General features: G+C 55.1%; 1 protein-coding gene across 1 annotated transcript; it reads left to right on the forward strand.

Moving 5' to 3' along the window:
* The first annotated feature begins 4 nt into the window (after positions 1-4).
* Positions 5-5,492, forward strand: BAG5 (BAG cochaperone 5). The gene is made up of 2 exons (XM_066344502.1): positions 5-216; positions 1,702-5,492. Exon 2 carries the CDS (start codon positions 1,730-1,732, stop codon positions 3,071-3,073), a length of 1,344 nt encoding a protein of 447 aa, XP_066200599.1. The 5' UTR covers positions 5-216; positions 1,702-1,729; the 3' UTR covers positions 3,074-5,492.
* Positions 5,493-15,467: the final 9,975 nt, after the last annotated feature.

Here is a 15,467-nt window from a genome sequence, read left to right on the forward strand (position 1 = left end):
GCTTTACGGCAGTCGTAAAGCCAGGGGGCGGGAGCGGCGGCCAGGCCGTGCGCTCTCCCGCGTGCGACGGGCTGCGGAGGCGGCGGCTGTGCGGGTCGTGCTGCGTACCGCTGCTCGGCGCCGGCGGTTCGGGGTGCTGCGCTCGGCGGCGGGCGGCGCCGGGGGACGGTTTCCCAGGGCGGGGACGCGGGGCGCGCGATGGCGCGCGCGGCACAGGTGAGCGCGGCGCGGCGGCCGCGCGGGTCTCCTCCCTCCGCGGGGGCGGTGCGCCCCCCGCAGCCGCTGGGTCCTACGCGGGCGGAGCGTAGCAGGGCCAGTCCGGGCCTCCGAACCAGCCTCCCCGAACCCGGCCGGTCTTCCTTCCTTCCTTCCTCCCTCCAGGCTCCCCTCCCTCCCGCCGGCTCCGCGGTCCGGCCGAGCGCCGCCCCCTCCCCCGTGGGCCTTTGTGAGGTCAGGCCGGCGGGCGCGCCGGGGCCCGGGCCACAAGCCGGGAGCGGCCGCTGCGGCCAGTAGCTGCCGCCGCCCCCTCCGGCCCCTTCGCCGGCTGCCCCGTGAGGATCTAGCCGGGAGGGGTGAGGGGGATGCTGCTTGGGGCCCAGTCCCGGCGCCGCGCCCCGTAAAGGGCTGATCTTCCACCTCGCCGCTCACTCACGGGAAGCCGAGACCGAACCAGCTTAGATCTCTTCTGGGTAAAGCGCTGGGAGGGAAGGGCGAGCCGGGGAGGAAGGATGCCAGGCAGAGTGCCCTTCGTGGCCTCCGGAGGCGTGCTCCTCCTGGCTCGGACACCCACACGGGATTGGCTTACATCGGTTATCCATCCCCTTCAGACACCCAGAAACACGAAAACATGTGTTAAACCGCTCCTAAAGGGTGGCCAGTGAATGAGGCCAGTTATTCATAGTTGTCACATTGGGGGGGCGTTGGGAAGAGAGCATGAGAGGGCCTGGGGAGGCACTTGGCCTCCAGTGCCGGAGATGGTGGCCTTAGTATAACCCTTGTTGCCTTTCTTTCCCGGTGGGTCTTGATACCCTGCTAGGAAGGTCTGTGACATACCGAAATGGTGGGGGAAGAATGGAGAGGAACGTGGAAGAGGGCACACTGGGGTGTCTGGGAAACACTTGAGGGTGTTTGTGTCTCTTCGAGTTACTCTTTCTGGAAACTCGTTCATAGATAGCCTCTTGGCCAGGTGGATGTTTTAGATAGTGCTGTTAACCTGTGAAGCCCAGCGGAGCCGGTTTACATTCCACAAAGGGGCCCTGCTGGTTCCACAAGGCAGCGGGCTGTGTGAAGTCTAAGATACTTAGGCTCTTAACAGTTCAGACAACTTCATGGTGCACCTACGAATGTAAATCTGCTTTTTTTTCAGTTGAAGGAACTTGACATTCCCAGACCTAGAGCTCCAGCTCATTCAACACTGCAGCCACCCCTATCTGTTCTTGATTACTGGGGTGTTTTAAGTTATTTTCAGGAACAGGAGTTGATTAGTCACTTCTTTCTGTACTTGAGTTAGACTGTTCTCTGGACTGCAGTAAGGACAAGCCCTTTGGAATAGAGCTTTTCATTCCAATTTTAGAACATGGGCTGGCGAAGTGAGCACGAATATAGGTTTTCAAAATAGGAATTTTAGAATAAATTACTATATGGTGACCGTTCTGCAGAGATTTTGTAATGTAACAAGTTGTCATTCTTGTCCCCTTTTAGTGCTTGTGAAACGGAACACATCCAAAGTATGGATATGGGAAACCAACATCCTTCCATTAGTAGGCTTCAGGAAATCCAAAAGGAAGTAAAAAGTGTAGAACAGCAAGTGATTGGCTTCAGTGGGCTGTCAGGTGACAAGCATTACAAGAAACTGGAAATGATGCTAACAAAACAACTTTTTGAAATAGACTCTGTAGACACGGAAGGGAAAGGGGACATTCAGCAGGCTAGGAAGAGGGCAGCGCAAGAGACGGAGCGTCTTCTCAAGGAGCTGGAGCAGAATGCCAACCACCCACAGCGGCTTGAAATACAGAACATCTTCAAAGAAGCCCAGTCCCTGGTGAAAGAGAAGATCGTGCCGTTTTATAGCGGCGGCAACTGCGTGACTGAGGAGTTCGATGAGGGCATCCAGGATGTCATCCTGAGGCTGACGCACGTGAAAACGGGGGGCAAGATCTCCCTGCGGAAAGCGAGGTATCACACCCTAACCAAGATCTGTGCTGTGCAAGAGATCATCGAAGACTGCCTGAAGCGGCAGCCGTCCCTGCCGCTGCCTGAGGACGCACACCCTTCTGTGGCGAAAATCAACTCTGTGATGTGTGAGGTCAACAAGGCCAGAGGCACTGTGATTGCGCTTCTGATGGGCGTGACCAACGAGGAGACGTGCAGGCACCTGTCCTGTGTGCTCTCGGGGCTGATCGCCGACTTGGATGCTTTAGACGTGTGCGGGCGCACAGAAATCCGGAATTACCGGAGGGAGGTTGTGGAAGACATCAACAAATTATTGACGTACTTGGATTTGGAAGAGGAAGCGGACAAGACCTATGCGTTTGACCTGGGACAGCATCATTCCATTTTAAAAATAGAAAGGGTCCTCAAGAGAATGAGAGAAATTAAGAACGAACTCCTGCAAGCACAGAATCCCCTCGAGCTGTACCTGAGCTGCAAAACGGAGCTGCAGGGTTTGATTGGCCAGCTGGACGAGGTCAGCGTGGGGAAGAACCCCTGCATCCGGGAAGCCCGGAGGAGGGCGGTGATTGCCGTGCAGACCCTCATCACCTACATCGACCTGAGGGAGGCCCTGGAGAAACGCAAGTCAATTGTGTGTGAGGAGCACCCGTCGCATAAAGCTGTCTGGGCCGTCCTGGGACACCTGTCCGAGATCCAGGGAGAAGTTCTGTCCTTTGACGGGAACCGCACTGACAAGAACTACATGCGGCTGGAGGAGGAGCTCACCAAGCAGCTGCTGGCCCTGGATGCCGTGGACCCGCAGGGCGAGGAGAGGTGTAAGGCGGCCAGGAAGCAGGCCGTGAAGCTGGCCCAGAGCATCCTCAGCTACCTCGACCTGAAATCCGACGAGTGGGAGTACTGAGGCCACAGCTTGACCCCGGGGCCACACTTCCCGTTCTGCACTTTGCCTACACGTCTGCCTGTGGATGGACAGAGAGCTTTCGGTTCCTTGAGCCTAAACGTGATATAGATGTGCGTATTTCAATCTCAGTATTTATGACTGAAGCAAATTATATTTGGTATCAGCTGCCTTTGAGGTCGCAAAACAAGTATTACAGTACCCTGATTTTTCCATCTGGATTCTTATCTGTATGTTGTGTTGGGGGTTTTATTTTTTAATCAAAATGGAATAGGGGCAGCTTTTGTCATTTTTAATGGAGTCATGCAAAAGCATGAAAATGCAGGTATTTCAGAATCTAGAAATAGACCCAGCCTTGTATAATACTAAAACAGTTGTGAAAAGGGGGAAATTTTTGGTTAAATAGACGTAAGGTCCGAGTACAAAAGCAGTATGGGATGTTTTATTATGGTAAATAGAGCAGAAGGATTTTTTTCTATTTATAAAGCCTGCTTGGTCCTACTCAGTTTAATTGGGTGGGATTTTCTTCTTTTTGGATGGTCTGTTCTTTTGTTTGGAAAACAGTGTATTTCCTCTCCTACTCTGCATTAAGAGGGGTAAGGGGCGTCTTTTGTGTGTGACGTAAGAAAATTATGAAAATTAATAGCGAAGAAACTTTGAGGCTGCGCTGTCAAGTGGTTTATTTTCTCAGATCTGAACTCACAGCTTCCCTTAGTAATTCACAAGGATGGGAACATTTCGATGAGGTTAAACGGACCTTTTAAAAAGAAAGGGAAAAAAAGGAGACACCCATGCCCGTAGTAGAACAATGAGAACTGCAGATTAGTGGCCAGTGTCAAACCCTGAGTGAGCGTATGTGAGTGTGTTCTGTGACGGGCCACCTCCGTCATTCACGCTGCGTGTGGACGGGCTTGTTGAACATACCCAGCGCTGTCTTACAGCGGATGATGCAGAAAGTGCCTGCAGACCCTCAGGACCAGATCTTTGTAGCTTGTCCACAGAAATGAGCCGTCAGCTGCTAGCATTTTATACATCCCACTCTGGGATCAGGTACTGAAAGGTACCCCGGCACCTGCTGCACCCCCTCAGCTCACATTACTATAGAGTGTGGGTGTTTCTAGTGCCCGAAAGAGCCAGTGAAGTCTGTTAGTGTAGGAAGTTTTGTTTCTTCTAAAGGGTGTACATGTTTCTGTAAATACTTTCAGAGGACCCCAGTCTGCCTGTTAGTGAACAGAAAAGAGTATTGCCCAAAGATCTGAAGTGCCTTGGTAATGTATTGGTCCCAGTGTTGTACAACCAACAGACTGCTCTTTCTATAGTCACTGTTCACAAAGTAATCACACTAGAGTGTATCTTTAGAACTCCATAGTAATAACTTGTTATCTCTCAGAGATATTCATTTGGTACCTTTAGGTAAACAGCTAAAAATAAGATAGGTGAAAGAATAGCCCCTAATATCTAGAGGATGATAAAAGTATAGCCCTAGACAAATTTTGACTGTCTCAGTATTGCCCAGCCATTAAAAGCCCTTGCTAGGTCTTTCCTACTAGCAATGTAGAGTCAGTGGATAGTGGGATCATAGGACAGTTGGGGGGTCACAGAGCATTGAGCCCCCCCCCCCCCATCTGCACGCCCAGCTCCTGGCAACTGAAGGTCTGTCTCAGTGCAAGTTATTGGTAGCTGATTTTGGCCAAAGTAATTTGAGGATTGCTCTTCTGGGTCATGATTTTAGGGTCCTCTCGAGCACTGTCTCAGTGCTGGAGATTTGGGGTTTTCCTCTGATTTGCTTCAGACATCCTGCATCAGCTGAACTTCATTTTTAACTTCAGATCTGAAAGTTAAATGTCAGTGTTCCCTTTAAAAGCACCCATTGTTCTTTGCAGAGGTTCGTTTCACACAGCGTTCTATAGGTTGTGGAGAGCTGGCTGGCTCGTGCTACACTGAGCTTTATGTGGTTCAGGATACTAAACTTGGGCACTGTTGCTTGGGATTGCTCACGTGGGTCATTTTAGCATTCAGTACAATCAAACCAGCCTTGAGTGATCTTCACAGTGTGTGGTTTCCTGGGTTCAATCTGTGAAGAGTTCCCTGTACCTGCCTATTCTAGCCCCATCATGAGCCCTAGCAACACTGGATTTAGATTTTTTTTTTTGGTCCCTCTGTGTTAACACGGGCTGCTGCATGTAATCTTTAAATGGGGCTTATCATGTTGTATTGTACTTTTCTGAACTGATGTGAAGAGAATCTGTAATGGAAGTAAAACCTACTCCCTAAAAGTCGCTTTGGTTCTGCATTAAATGCTGTAATCCATGTTCACGTGCAAACTGGCTGAGGATGTCTGGTTTGCCTGCCTCCATCAGCCCAGAGATACAAGCTGGCCTGCAGTAGTTCTGAAAATAAATGGAATCAACCTGTGAACTAAGTACAGTTTAATGCTGTGTTTGCCTAAACTCCCTTGGTCTATATATCTATATCGATATGTTTGATATAACTTAGCATGTTTGAGAAGTTGAATCAGTTTTTCTCATTTGTTTTATTTTGCCAATTTTCATCTGCTTTTTGAGGATCTGAGCTTGTCCTGTATATAAAGTTTTTTAAAGCAAAGCTTTTCAGCTTTTAAGTCGTCTGGTACTTGTAATAATTGGAGAAACATTTGCCACTGATTTCGGTGTATGATACAAGTGTGTTATTCCCGTGTGCTGGTTCCTGCCCCTTCACTGTTAACCATGTGACTATTGTAATAGTATGTCTTAAATATTTAGAATTTGAGATAATACATTAGCATAACCCTAATTATTAGTGAAATAATAAAATTAAAAAAAAACTTCTTAGCTTCTCTGTGCAGTGGAGAAAGGGTGTGAGTCTGAGGTGTGAGTTCTGTTACGTTTTCACCTGTAGTGACTGACTTGGGTTGGCGGAGCATGGGAAGGCGGGTTCCTGGGCTCCCGTTGGTGGCAGTGGTCTCAGGAGGTGACAGTGCTGAGCATAGACCAGGGTCCAGTTGCAGGTGAAGGAGTAACTGCTCCCCATTTACACAACCAGGAACCTGGAGGCCGTAGAAGGGCTGTCACTCCCAGGGTAGGTGTGGCCTCACCTCTTCCCAGGAGGCTGCTTGCAGAAAATGGGCGCATTTATGGCCCCTTTGTCCTTCCAGTGTGTCCAAAATGCTCCCGTCCAAGGCTTCCTGAGCCCTCCTCTAGTTCTTGCAGTGAGGATGGTCACGTTCACTGGGCAGTTGTCTGTTGAAAACCCGTCATGTGACAGCAGTGGCATTTTCCTGTCCCTAGCCTTTTCTGCACATACTTCTCTATGGCCTAGCTGCTTGCCATCTTCCAGGTGACCAAGGAGGGACATGGAGGCAGCCTCCTCGGCCAGGCCAATAGAGAGGTGCAGAAGTAAAGAGAAGCAAGCCGGACAGGCTGAAACATAGTTTGGGGGAAATTAGCCAGTTTTAGTAAGTCCTCTGCCACAGATATGCACTATATATGCCACATCGGGCTTTTCTTACAGATGTAAAACACTCTTGGCAAGCTTCTCCTGTGTGCTTCGTGCTGACCTGAGGGAAAATACCCTTCACAAAGGAGACCACAGTTGCCTGACCTGTGGTGGCGTAGTGGGCAAAGTGTTGACCTGGGACGCTGAGGTCGCTGGTTCAAAACCCTGGGCTTACCTGGTCAAGGAACATATGGGAGTTGATGCTTCCTGCTTCTCTCCTCCCTCCTTTGCTCTCTCTTACTCTCTCTCTCACCTCTGTCTCTAAAATAAATAAAATATAAATTAAAAAAAAAAAAAAGGAGACCACAGTTGGGTGGAAGCATTAAGAGACGCATGCATAAATACCTGGGTATTGGGCCTGACCAGGCGGTGGCGTGGTGGATAGAGCGTTGGACTGGGACGCGGAGGACCCAGGTTCGAGACCCTGAGGTCGCAAGGGGTTACTTGGTCTGCTGTAGCCCCCGGTTAAGACATGAGAAATCAATGAACAACTAAGGAAAGGCAATGAAGAATTGATGTTACTCATCTCTCTCCCTTCCTGTCTGTCCCTATCTGTCCCTCTCTCTGACTGTCTCTGCCAAAAAAACCCCCCAAAAACCTGGGTATCAGGCAGGGTGGTGTTGACTGTGTCACAGAGACCCCGGTGGGTGCCACAGGCCAAGGAGGGGCTTGGCCCACAGGCTGGCCGGACCAGGACGGGCCCTGATGGCTATGGGGGAAGCTGTGGGCACCTGGGGAGACACAATTACATGTCCTGGACCAGAGGTTCCCAGAACAGAGAGCCACGTATGGTGACCCTCTAGGACAGGTCACTTCTGGGGGGGGGGGCCCAGGCCGACCCCAGCACAGCTCCACCAAGCCTGGCCTGGTGACTTTGGCCATGGACGTTTGTCCAGGTGCTAGGCCTCTCTATCTACCCCGGCAGGCTCCAGAGAATACCCCAGGGGGTCCCTCCAAGTGTGAGCCCGACTGTGTTGGGGGGTTCTCCCAGACCAAATGGAGAGGAAGGACCCTAGACAGACCCACCCCCCACCCTTCTCCACCTTGAAGTCTCCTGAGCCAGTCGCGCACCTCCCCACAGCCCGCCCGCCTGTTGAGTTCCCGTGAGGCCGCCAGGTGGCGCCCGCGTCCCGGCTTCGCGGAGCCCAGGACTCCCGGATGAAGGGAGCGGCCGGAAGTACCCGGGGCCGCTGCCCTGCGCACCTGCCCTCGCGATGGTGGACAGGTGGCTGCGGCTTCTGCTCCCGAGCGGTGCGTGGGGCTCGTGCTGGGCTCCCTGACTCTTCCCACCGAGACCATGCGCCACAATCCAGAGTCCCCATGGAGCCCCTGCGTCCATGCGACTCTCAAAGCTTCTGACCTGCCCTGGCCGGATGGCTCGAGCAACGTCCCAGAAAAGCACAGAGGTTGATGGTTTGAATCCCCTCCCCGGTGGTCCGGTACATACAGGAATAGATCAATGTTCTGGCTTTCTCGTTCTCTCCTTTTCTCTCTCTAAAATCAATAATAACTTAAAAAAAAAAAAAAAGCTTCTGACTCACCTCTCAAGCTGGGCGTGTAGCAGGAACTCCTCAAGCCCTGGCCACTCACTCTCCAACAGCCCACATGACCCCAGGCTATCAGAGTGAAAGCAAGCTGGGGGTGGGGGAGTCTGTGCTTTCTGCCCACATCTCCAGGCAGCCTTGTCCCCTCCCTCCTGGGCAACTGGACCTTAACATGCATGTCTGGCCAAATGCCACTCAATGCAAACACCACCTACCCGACCGCAGCCCCACGTGTTCTGTGATGCTTTGGGCTTGGATAGAACTCTTCTGTTGCCTGCAGCTGGGTGATGCCGGTCCATTCTCCGCCCCTAGGCCCCACTGGGCCTCCTGTGTTTTGCAGTCTAGGGCGGGAGGGCTGACAAAGTCAGTGGAAGATGGAGAGGAGGATGCACAGCACGTGGAGGAGCCTGCGCCCTCCGGGTCAGGAAAGGCAGCTGTGGGCAGTGGAAAGGGAGGGTGGAGCCTCCCCCAGTGCTCCTGGGGCACAAGGAGCCCTATCAGGCCCTGTCCTTTTCTGGGCCTCAGTTTCCCCTCAGCAGGCCTCCCAGGGCCCACCCCAGGCCCACAGGGTCCCCACACTGCAATGTGGGGCTGGCAGCACCAGGACATCTCAGGTGACAGTGTGCCTGACGTGGAAGGCAGGCCCTGGAGACTGGCCCCATGCTTCCCACAGCAGTCAGGGTGATGGGGTCGGGCGAGGAGTGGTGGCCCTGGCCCCAGTAGCCTCGTCTGCTCTCCTGGGGCCTGGCAGGGTGGCCCAGGGCACAGCAGGGCGGGGTAGGGGACTTAACTCCTGGTCTCCAACCTGGTCTTCTGGTGGCAACAGCCTCCGTGGCCACGGCAGCTGCCCACCATGTCTCTGGGCCACCATCTGTGAAGTGGGAAGCGACACCCGCTTTGCCACGGGGTTGGGAGTCCAATGTGCACACGGAGCAGCAGCCAGCGTGGGGGAAGGAGCCAGCAGGTCCTGCCGCCTCCCAGAGGAGGCTCCCCATGTCTTCCCCTTAGGGTTAGGCCAGCGTCCTCTGAATCCCAGGCCAGCAGAGGCGCCTCCCTTCTCCCGCAGTCAGCAAGCAGATGAAGCAAGGTGGGTCCCTTGCCAAGACCTCTGAGGCCTGTCTCCAGGTTGCCCAGCCCCCCTGGAACCCAGCTGGGCCTTGGAGCTGAAGCTCTGCTCTGCCCTGCAGCCTCCCCTCCGCCCTACCTGGGGGTCACCCCACGGCTTTGGGGACTTGAAATGCAGTGACTCCTGCAGCTTCACCAAGTGACTTGCGTGGCTGTGCATGTATGCTGTGTGCAAACACGTGTGTTCTATGTATGTGTGTGAACGCACACACATACTATGCAGCTACGTGCAATGTACATGTACATACTATGCACATGCGTGTGCTGTGTACACGTGTGTGCTGTGGTCATGTGTGTGTTGTGTATGAGTATGCATGTGTATGTCAATGCAGATGTGTGCTGTGTGCATGACAATGTGGGGCACACATACTCTGCCATGGCACCCTACTAGTATAAAGAGCAAGGGGCCTGAGGTAGGGGAGGGCTGGGAGACTGGGAGCAGCCCCTCGCTGGGGCTGAGGAGGGCTGCCTGGCGTCTGCCCGAGGTGTCCTGGGAACAAGGCCCAGAAGGAACCCTGCAGAGCTGCAATGGTGAGGCCATAGCAACGCGGCACAAAGCACTGGCCTACTTACTCCCCGCCCCGCCCCGCCCCACCCCGCTTGCTCCCTGCCGGGGTGGGGGGAGGGGTGCAGGGCCTTCAGACTTCTGGGGGGGGTGCTGTGGGCCCTGTCCTTTGAGGCTTAGAGCCCTGGAAGCCTTGGGCCTCCTCCTGGTCTCCTCCCTAACCCTGGATGCTGGGCCAGACCCATCCATGGAGACTTTTTCTCATCCATAAATGGGGTGGAGGGTGAAGAAACGCCTGGCACCCAGCGGCTGGGTCTCATGAGTTCCCTCCCTAATCTCTGATGGGTTGTGGAAGTTTCCAGCCCTGGAAATCTTTGGGTTCTCTGTGCTGCTTGGGTGACCACAAGCCTCGGAAGTCCCTGTGATCCGGACCAGAGGCCTCAGACCAAGGCCCTCAAGTCAGGACAGAGTCTGGTGGGAGGCGGTGGCTGGAAGCACTGAGGAGAGAGCCTGAGCCGCCTGCAGGGACCCCTCATGAAACAAGGCCCACAGCAGGGGGGTGGCCTGCATATGTGGACACCTTCTTGGCCTTTGTTATCACAAAGCCCTATTGACAGTACCAGGTTACCTGTGTCTGCTTCCTGGGCCTGGCGTGACCTTCAGGGCCAGCTCTGCTCTCACTGCCTCCTCCTGCAGGAAGCTTGCCAGGCCTAGAGCCTAGGTACTCTTAGAGCAGTGGGAGGGGGACAAGTGTCTCCAGTGCCTACAGAGGCTGAGCAAGCCACCAGAGGAGAGGATAAAGGGTGCATTTGTGGGGCAGCCCAAAGGACTCTGGGTGACCTATGAGGTCTGTGTGGCCCAGCTGCCATTGGCCACCCTGGGCTACCCCAAGTGACAGGGTCTTATGCAGGGGTGGGTCCCTGAGAAGGGAGGGCTGAGGGCCAGTAAGGCTGTGAGGACGCTTTGTGGAGCGCTGTGGGCCCTGGGGACAGGAAGCCCTTGGCCCCATGGGACGGTGGTGGGGGGGGTTGGGGGGGATGTCATCCGACACCATGCTTTGAAACAAAATGTTTTTCTGACCTTACCTGGGGAGCCAGCCAGGCTGCCCTGTAACCTCCAGCCTGAGCTCCTGCTGGACCTCAGTTTCCCCGCAGGGACAGACCATGGGTGTTGGAGAGCATGCTCAGCGCAGTAGCTCCTGTCCTGCTCCAGCCTGGAGCTGGTGAGGTGTGGCCACTCTATCCCCATTCCCCTCCAGACTGGAGCCATTGCCCAACACATCCACTTGCTCCTTCACCCACTGGACGCTCTTCTGCATCCCCAGGGCCATCTGTGGCCCGGATGAAGGGTTGGAGATGAATGAATGACCGAGGCTAGCGGGGAATAGGCCCGAGCACCCGTGTGCGTGGGGGTGGGGTAGACGTCGGTGCGTGTGCATACGTGAATGTGTGTGTTCTCAGGTGCCAGCGGCAGCTGCCCTCTCCTCCCCTCCCCCAACCTAGCCCCCTCTAATTTACGCCACAAAGGGGGCTGGCCACTGGCTAGTCCCCTGCTTGGCAACGGCTTTGTCCCAAGGCAGATTCCAAACGGCAGCCTTTGGGAAGAAAGGGCCCTTCTCTGGCGGGCGATGAGGTCACCCTCCGAGGCTGGGCACACAAAGGCCTGGGCCCCCCACCCCGCCCTGCTGGCAGCTGCCTCTTTATCCTCAGCTCTCAGCCCAGGACAAGCCCCAGGGGCCCCAGGCTGGGCCTCCTCCCTGGGAGGTGAGAGGTGGGAGGAGTGGGGGAGGAGACAGTGGCAGCCCCCTCTGTGGCTTTGGTCCTGGTGAGTCACAGTACCTGTTCAGGGGCACATCCCGCCCAGATGTCACGATGGGCCCAGGGCCCCTGTGGGAGTCTCAGCCCAGTGGGGCCGACTGTGTCCAGCTGTCTGCCTGTGTCGTCCCCAGGACAGGCAAGCAGGTTTCAGGAGTGGGGGCCACAGGAAGGGGAAAGGGAGCCTAAGGTGTCAGGGGACGGCCTAGGGACAGATCAGACAGCTTGTCCCCTGACCTGGGCTGTGCTCCATCATGGGGGGGGGGGTTCCTTGTCCTCAGCAGCTGAAACCAGTGTTTCCCTGGATCCCATGACTTCTGGCTTGTGCATTTGTGTACTGTCTGCATGCATGGGGCAGGGGGCGGATGAGGGGCTGGCAGGCCTGGGCACTTCCCCCTGCATCTTTCAGGGAAACCCACAAGCCTAGCTGGGAGCTCCTGTGGGCACCTTGTTCCACAGGGGTTGGGGGGCTGAGGCTCAGAGAGGACAAGTCCTTTGCCACTGGGCCCCGGGAGGTGGGGCCTGAGAAACCCATCCATTTTCTTGACTTTCCCTGCTGTGCACCATGAAGGCCGTTACCTGCCTCCGGACTGCAAGGCTCATCCCTGTGCGGGGCCAGGCTGCCAGCCCAGTGGGGGTCAGAGCCACCAGAGCTGCAGGGGAACGCAGTGGGGGACAGGCAGTGAAGGCCGGCAGTGTTGCCTGGGGGCTGCACGTTTTACTAGCTTTATTGACTGAGCGCCTACTGGGTTGGCCCCGGGACAGGGGAGATTCCGCCACGTTCCTGTCCTGAAATGGCAGAGTAGAGCTGGGCCCCTGGGCACCAGGGAGAGGTGTGAGACGGGCCTGGGTGGGTGGGATGCAGGTCTCTCGGGGCTGCGGGAGGGCTGGGGGTTTCAGACGCCCCAGTGAAGGAGCCTCGCAGGGCTGGAGGCCCTGGAGGGGGCACCGGAATTGCAAAGGCCTGGTGGCTGTCTGTGGGGGGGCAGGCCGGCCGCCGAGCCCCTCCCCCAGCGGCGCTCAGCCCGAGCTCTTTAGCAGTCTCTCCACGGAGGGAGGAAGTGGGGCCCGAGGAAGCAGAACAAACCCCTCGTCTTGTCCCAGACAAACAGAGGCCAGGCTGGGTACCGCGGCGCGGGGTGCGGGGCGGGGCTGCAGGCGGAGCCCCCGGAGGGGCAGGCAGCAGAGCGCTAGGGTCCCGCCCAAGCCCCAGCTCTGCCCAGGCCCCGGGAGAGGCCTGCACTCCGACCAGGGCTGGGAAGCTGGGTCAGAGGAGGCTGAAGCAGGCAGGTAGAGGGGCCAGCGGCGGGGGGCTGCGCTGCGCCCCGAGGGCCCGGGCTGCCCGTGCGCCTCACATCCTGGGGCTGGGGGCACAGAGCTGGGAGCAGGTTGGCCTCGTCCTCCCCCGCTGAGAAATGGCTCCTTCGCGGTTGCCTGATGCCCAGAATGTCCATTGAGCCGGTAGCTTAGCAACAAGCCTCGGTCGCGGCTGTCCCCGCCCCGACCCACCGGCATTCCTGGGCAGGGCCCGCGCCTCGGCAGGTCCGCCTGGTTCGCCCAGTGTGTGACGGAACTCAGGGTCTGCGTCCTGCTTATGCACCGCCGGTGACAGTCCGCTGCTGCTCGCCCCGCATGTGCCCTCTGCAATCACGCAAGATTCACGTCCAGCCCTGTTTCAGTCTCTGGTTCACGCCTCGTTTAGATTCCCTTTCTCGGCAAACAGAATGAGAATAGCAGAAGGCAGCCTAGGGCCAGCGGGGGAGGGGCCCGGGCGGGTCAGAGGGCTGCTGGCACCGGCCATTACACGGGGCGGCCCTCATACCATGTAAGTCAAACTGTGGCAAGAGGGAGTTCTAGCTGTTCTCTGGGGTCGCTGGACGAAGTCAGGCCTGTCCTGCGGGACAGGGCCCCCTCTGGAGCTGGAAGTGAGGGTACCTCCCAGCCCTGACTGTGATGCTGGGGGTGCCCTGGAGGCCCCTCCTCAACCACAGCCATCTCTCTCCTCCATCTGGCCATCACACCAGGAAGAGCAGAAAGTGGCCTGCTGCTTCCTGTTGCCTCTGCTGAGAACCGGCCACTTGCCTGCCCCACAGCCTACTGGCCACCCAGCCACCCTCAGAACCTGCTGCCCCAAGCCCTGGCCAGGTAGCTCAGTTGGTTAGAGCACTGACCCAATAGACCAAGATTGTGGGTTCAATCCTCAGTCAGGGCACACACAAGAATCAACCCATGAATGCATAAATAAGTGGAACAAATGGATGTTTCTCTCGCTTAAAATATGTTTTTTAAAATTTATATATATAGCCTGACCAGGCGGTGGTGCAGTGGATAGAGCGTCGAACAGGGACGCAGAAGGACCCAGGTTTGAGACCCCGAGGTCGCCAGCTTGAGCGCAGGCTCATCTGGTTTGAGCAAAAAGCTCACCAGCTTGGACCCAAGGTCGCTGAAGTCTGCTGAAGGCCCGCGGTCAAGGCACATATGAGAAAGCAATCAGTGAACAACTAAGGTCTCACAAGGAAAAACTGATGATTGATGCTTCTCATCTCTCTCCATTCCTATCTGTCTATCCCTATCTATCCCTCTCTCTGACTCTGTCCCTGTAAAAAAAAAAAAAAAAAAAAAATTATATATATAAAAGCTCCATTCCTCAGGGACAGAGAGAGAGTCAGAGAGAGGGATAGATAGGGATAGACAGATAGGAATGGAGAGAGATGAGAAGCATCAATCATCAGTTTTTTATTGCGACACCTTAGTTGTTCATTGATTGCTTTCTCATATGTGCCTTGACCAGGGGCCTCAGCAGACCGAGTTAACTCCTTGCTGGAGCCAGCGACATTGGGTCCAAGCTAGTGAGCTTTTTGCTCAAACCAGATGAGCCCGCGCTCAAGCTGGCGACCTCGGGGTCTCAAACCTGGGTCCTTCCGCATCCCAGTCCAACACTCTATCCACTGCACCACCGCCTGGTCAGGCCCCCAGAGCTTTTTAAAAATTTATATATATATGTATGTATATTTTTTAAAAACCTGCTGCCTCCTCCCATCCAGCCATCCTCAGAAACTGTTCCCTGGCCCCCAATGCTGGAGACCCAGAGACACACCAGCCTGGACCTGAGGGAAGCCCAGTGGCCTTGCGAGGGAGCAGTGACCCAGGGGCACCAGCAAGGACAGGGATATCTTTTTCTTTCCTGTGCTCCAGGCATGAAACAACTCTGGCCATGGACCCAGGCATCAACCAAGGATGAATTAAGGAGTAGAGCCTGGGCCGGCCTATCGCGTGGATAAAGCATCGACCTAGTACACTGAGGTCGCCGGTTCAAAACCTTGCACTTGCCTGGTCAAGGCACATATGGGAGTTGATACTTCCTGCTCCTCCCTACTTTCTCTCTCTCTCTCTCTCTTGCCCTTTCTCTCTAACAATGAATAAATAAAATCTAAAAAAAAATAAAAGGACTAGCCTGCTTTGCCCCTGGCTGATCTAACAGCAACATCACCAAGCAGGTGCCCCCTTGCCCACTGCCAGGGGGATGGGCAGGGATTTCTGACCGACTTCTTCCCCTGCCCAGAGCCTAGAACAAATACACGGTTGTAGCAGCCTGGGATATTTTTCTTTTAAAGAAAAAAAAGAAACTCAACAACTTTAGTGAAAACAAAAACAAGCAAAAAAAAAAAAAAAAAAAAAAAAAAAAAACGAAAAATAAAAATAAAAAAACCTCAACAACTTTTGATTCTATAAAAGGTCACAGAAGTGTAGACAGACTTGCATAACATTTTCCCCTCCCAGGGCCCAGAAGTGCCCGAGTCTCATACCTACCTGATCATTTCACAACATCCTTCACAAACCCACGACCTACCCACTCAGTCTTCAAATGTCCCCATTGTCCCATGTTGTACAAGAAGACATTTGGCTTGTTCATA

This window comes from Saccopteryx leptura, chromosome 6 (assembly GCF_036850995.1).
Source record: "Saccopteryx leptura isolate mSacLep1 chromosome 6, mSacLep1_pri_phased_curated, whole genome shotgun sequence".
In the NCBI taxonomy this organism is placed as follows: Eukaryota; Metazoa; Chordata; class Mammalia; order Chiroptera; family Emballonuridae; genus Saccopteryx; species Saccopteryx leptura.

What these genes read in the sequence shown, in the direction of transcription:
- BAG5 (XM_066344502.1), top strand. Translation starts at nt 1,730, where the DNA reads ATGGATATGGGAAACCAACATCCTTCCATTAGTAGGCTTCAGGAAATC.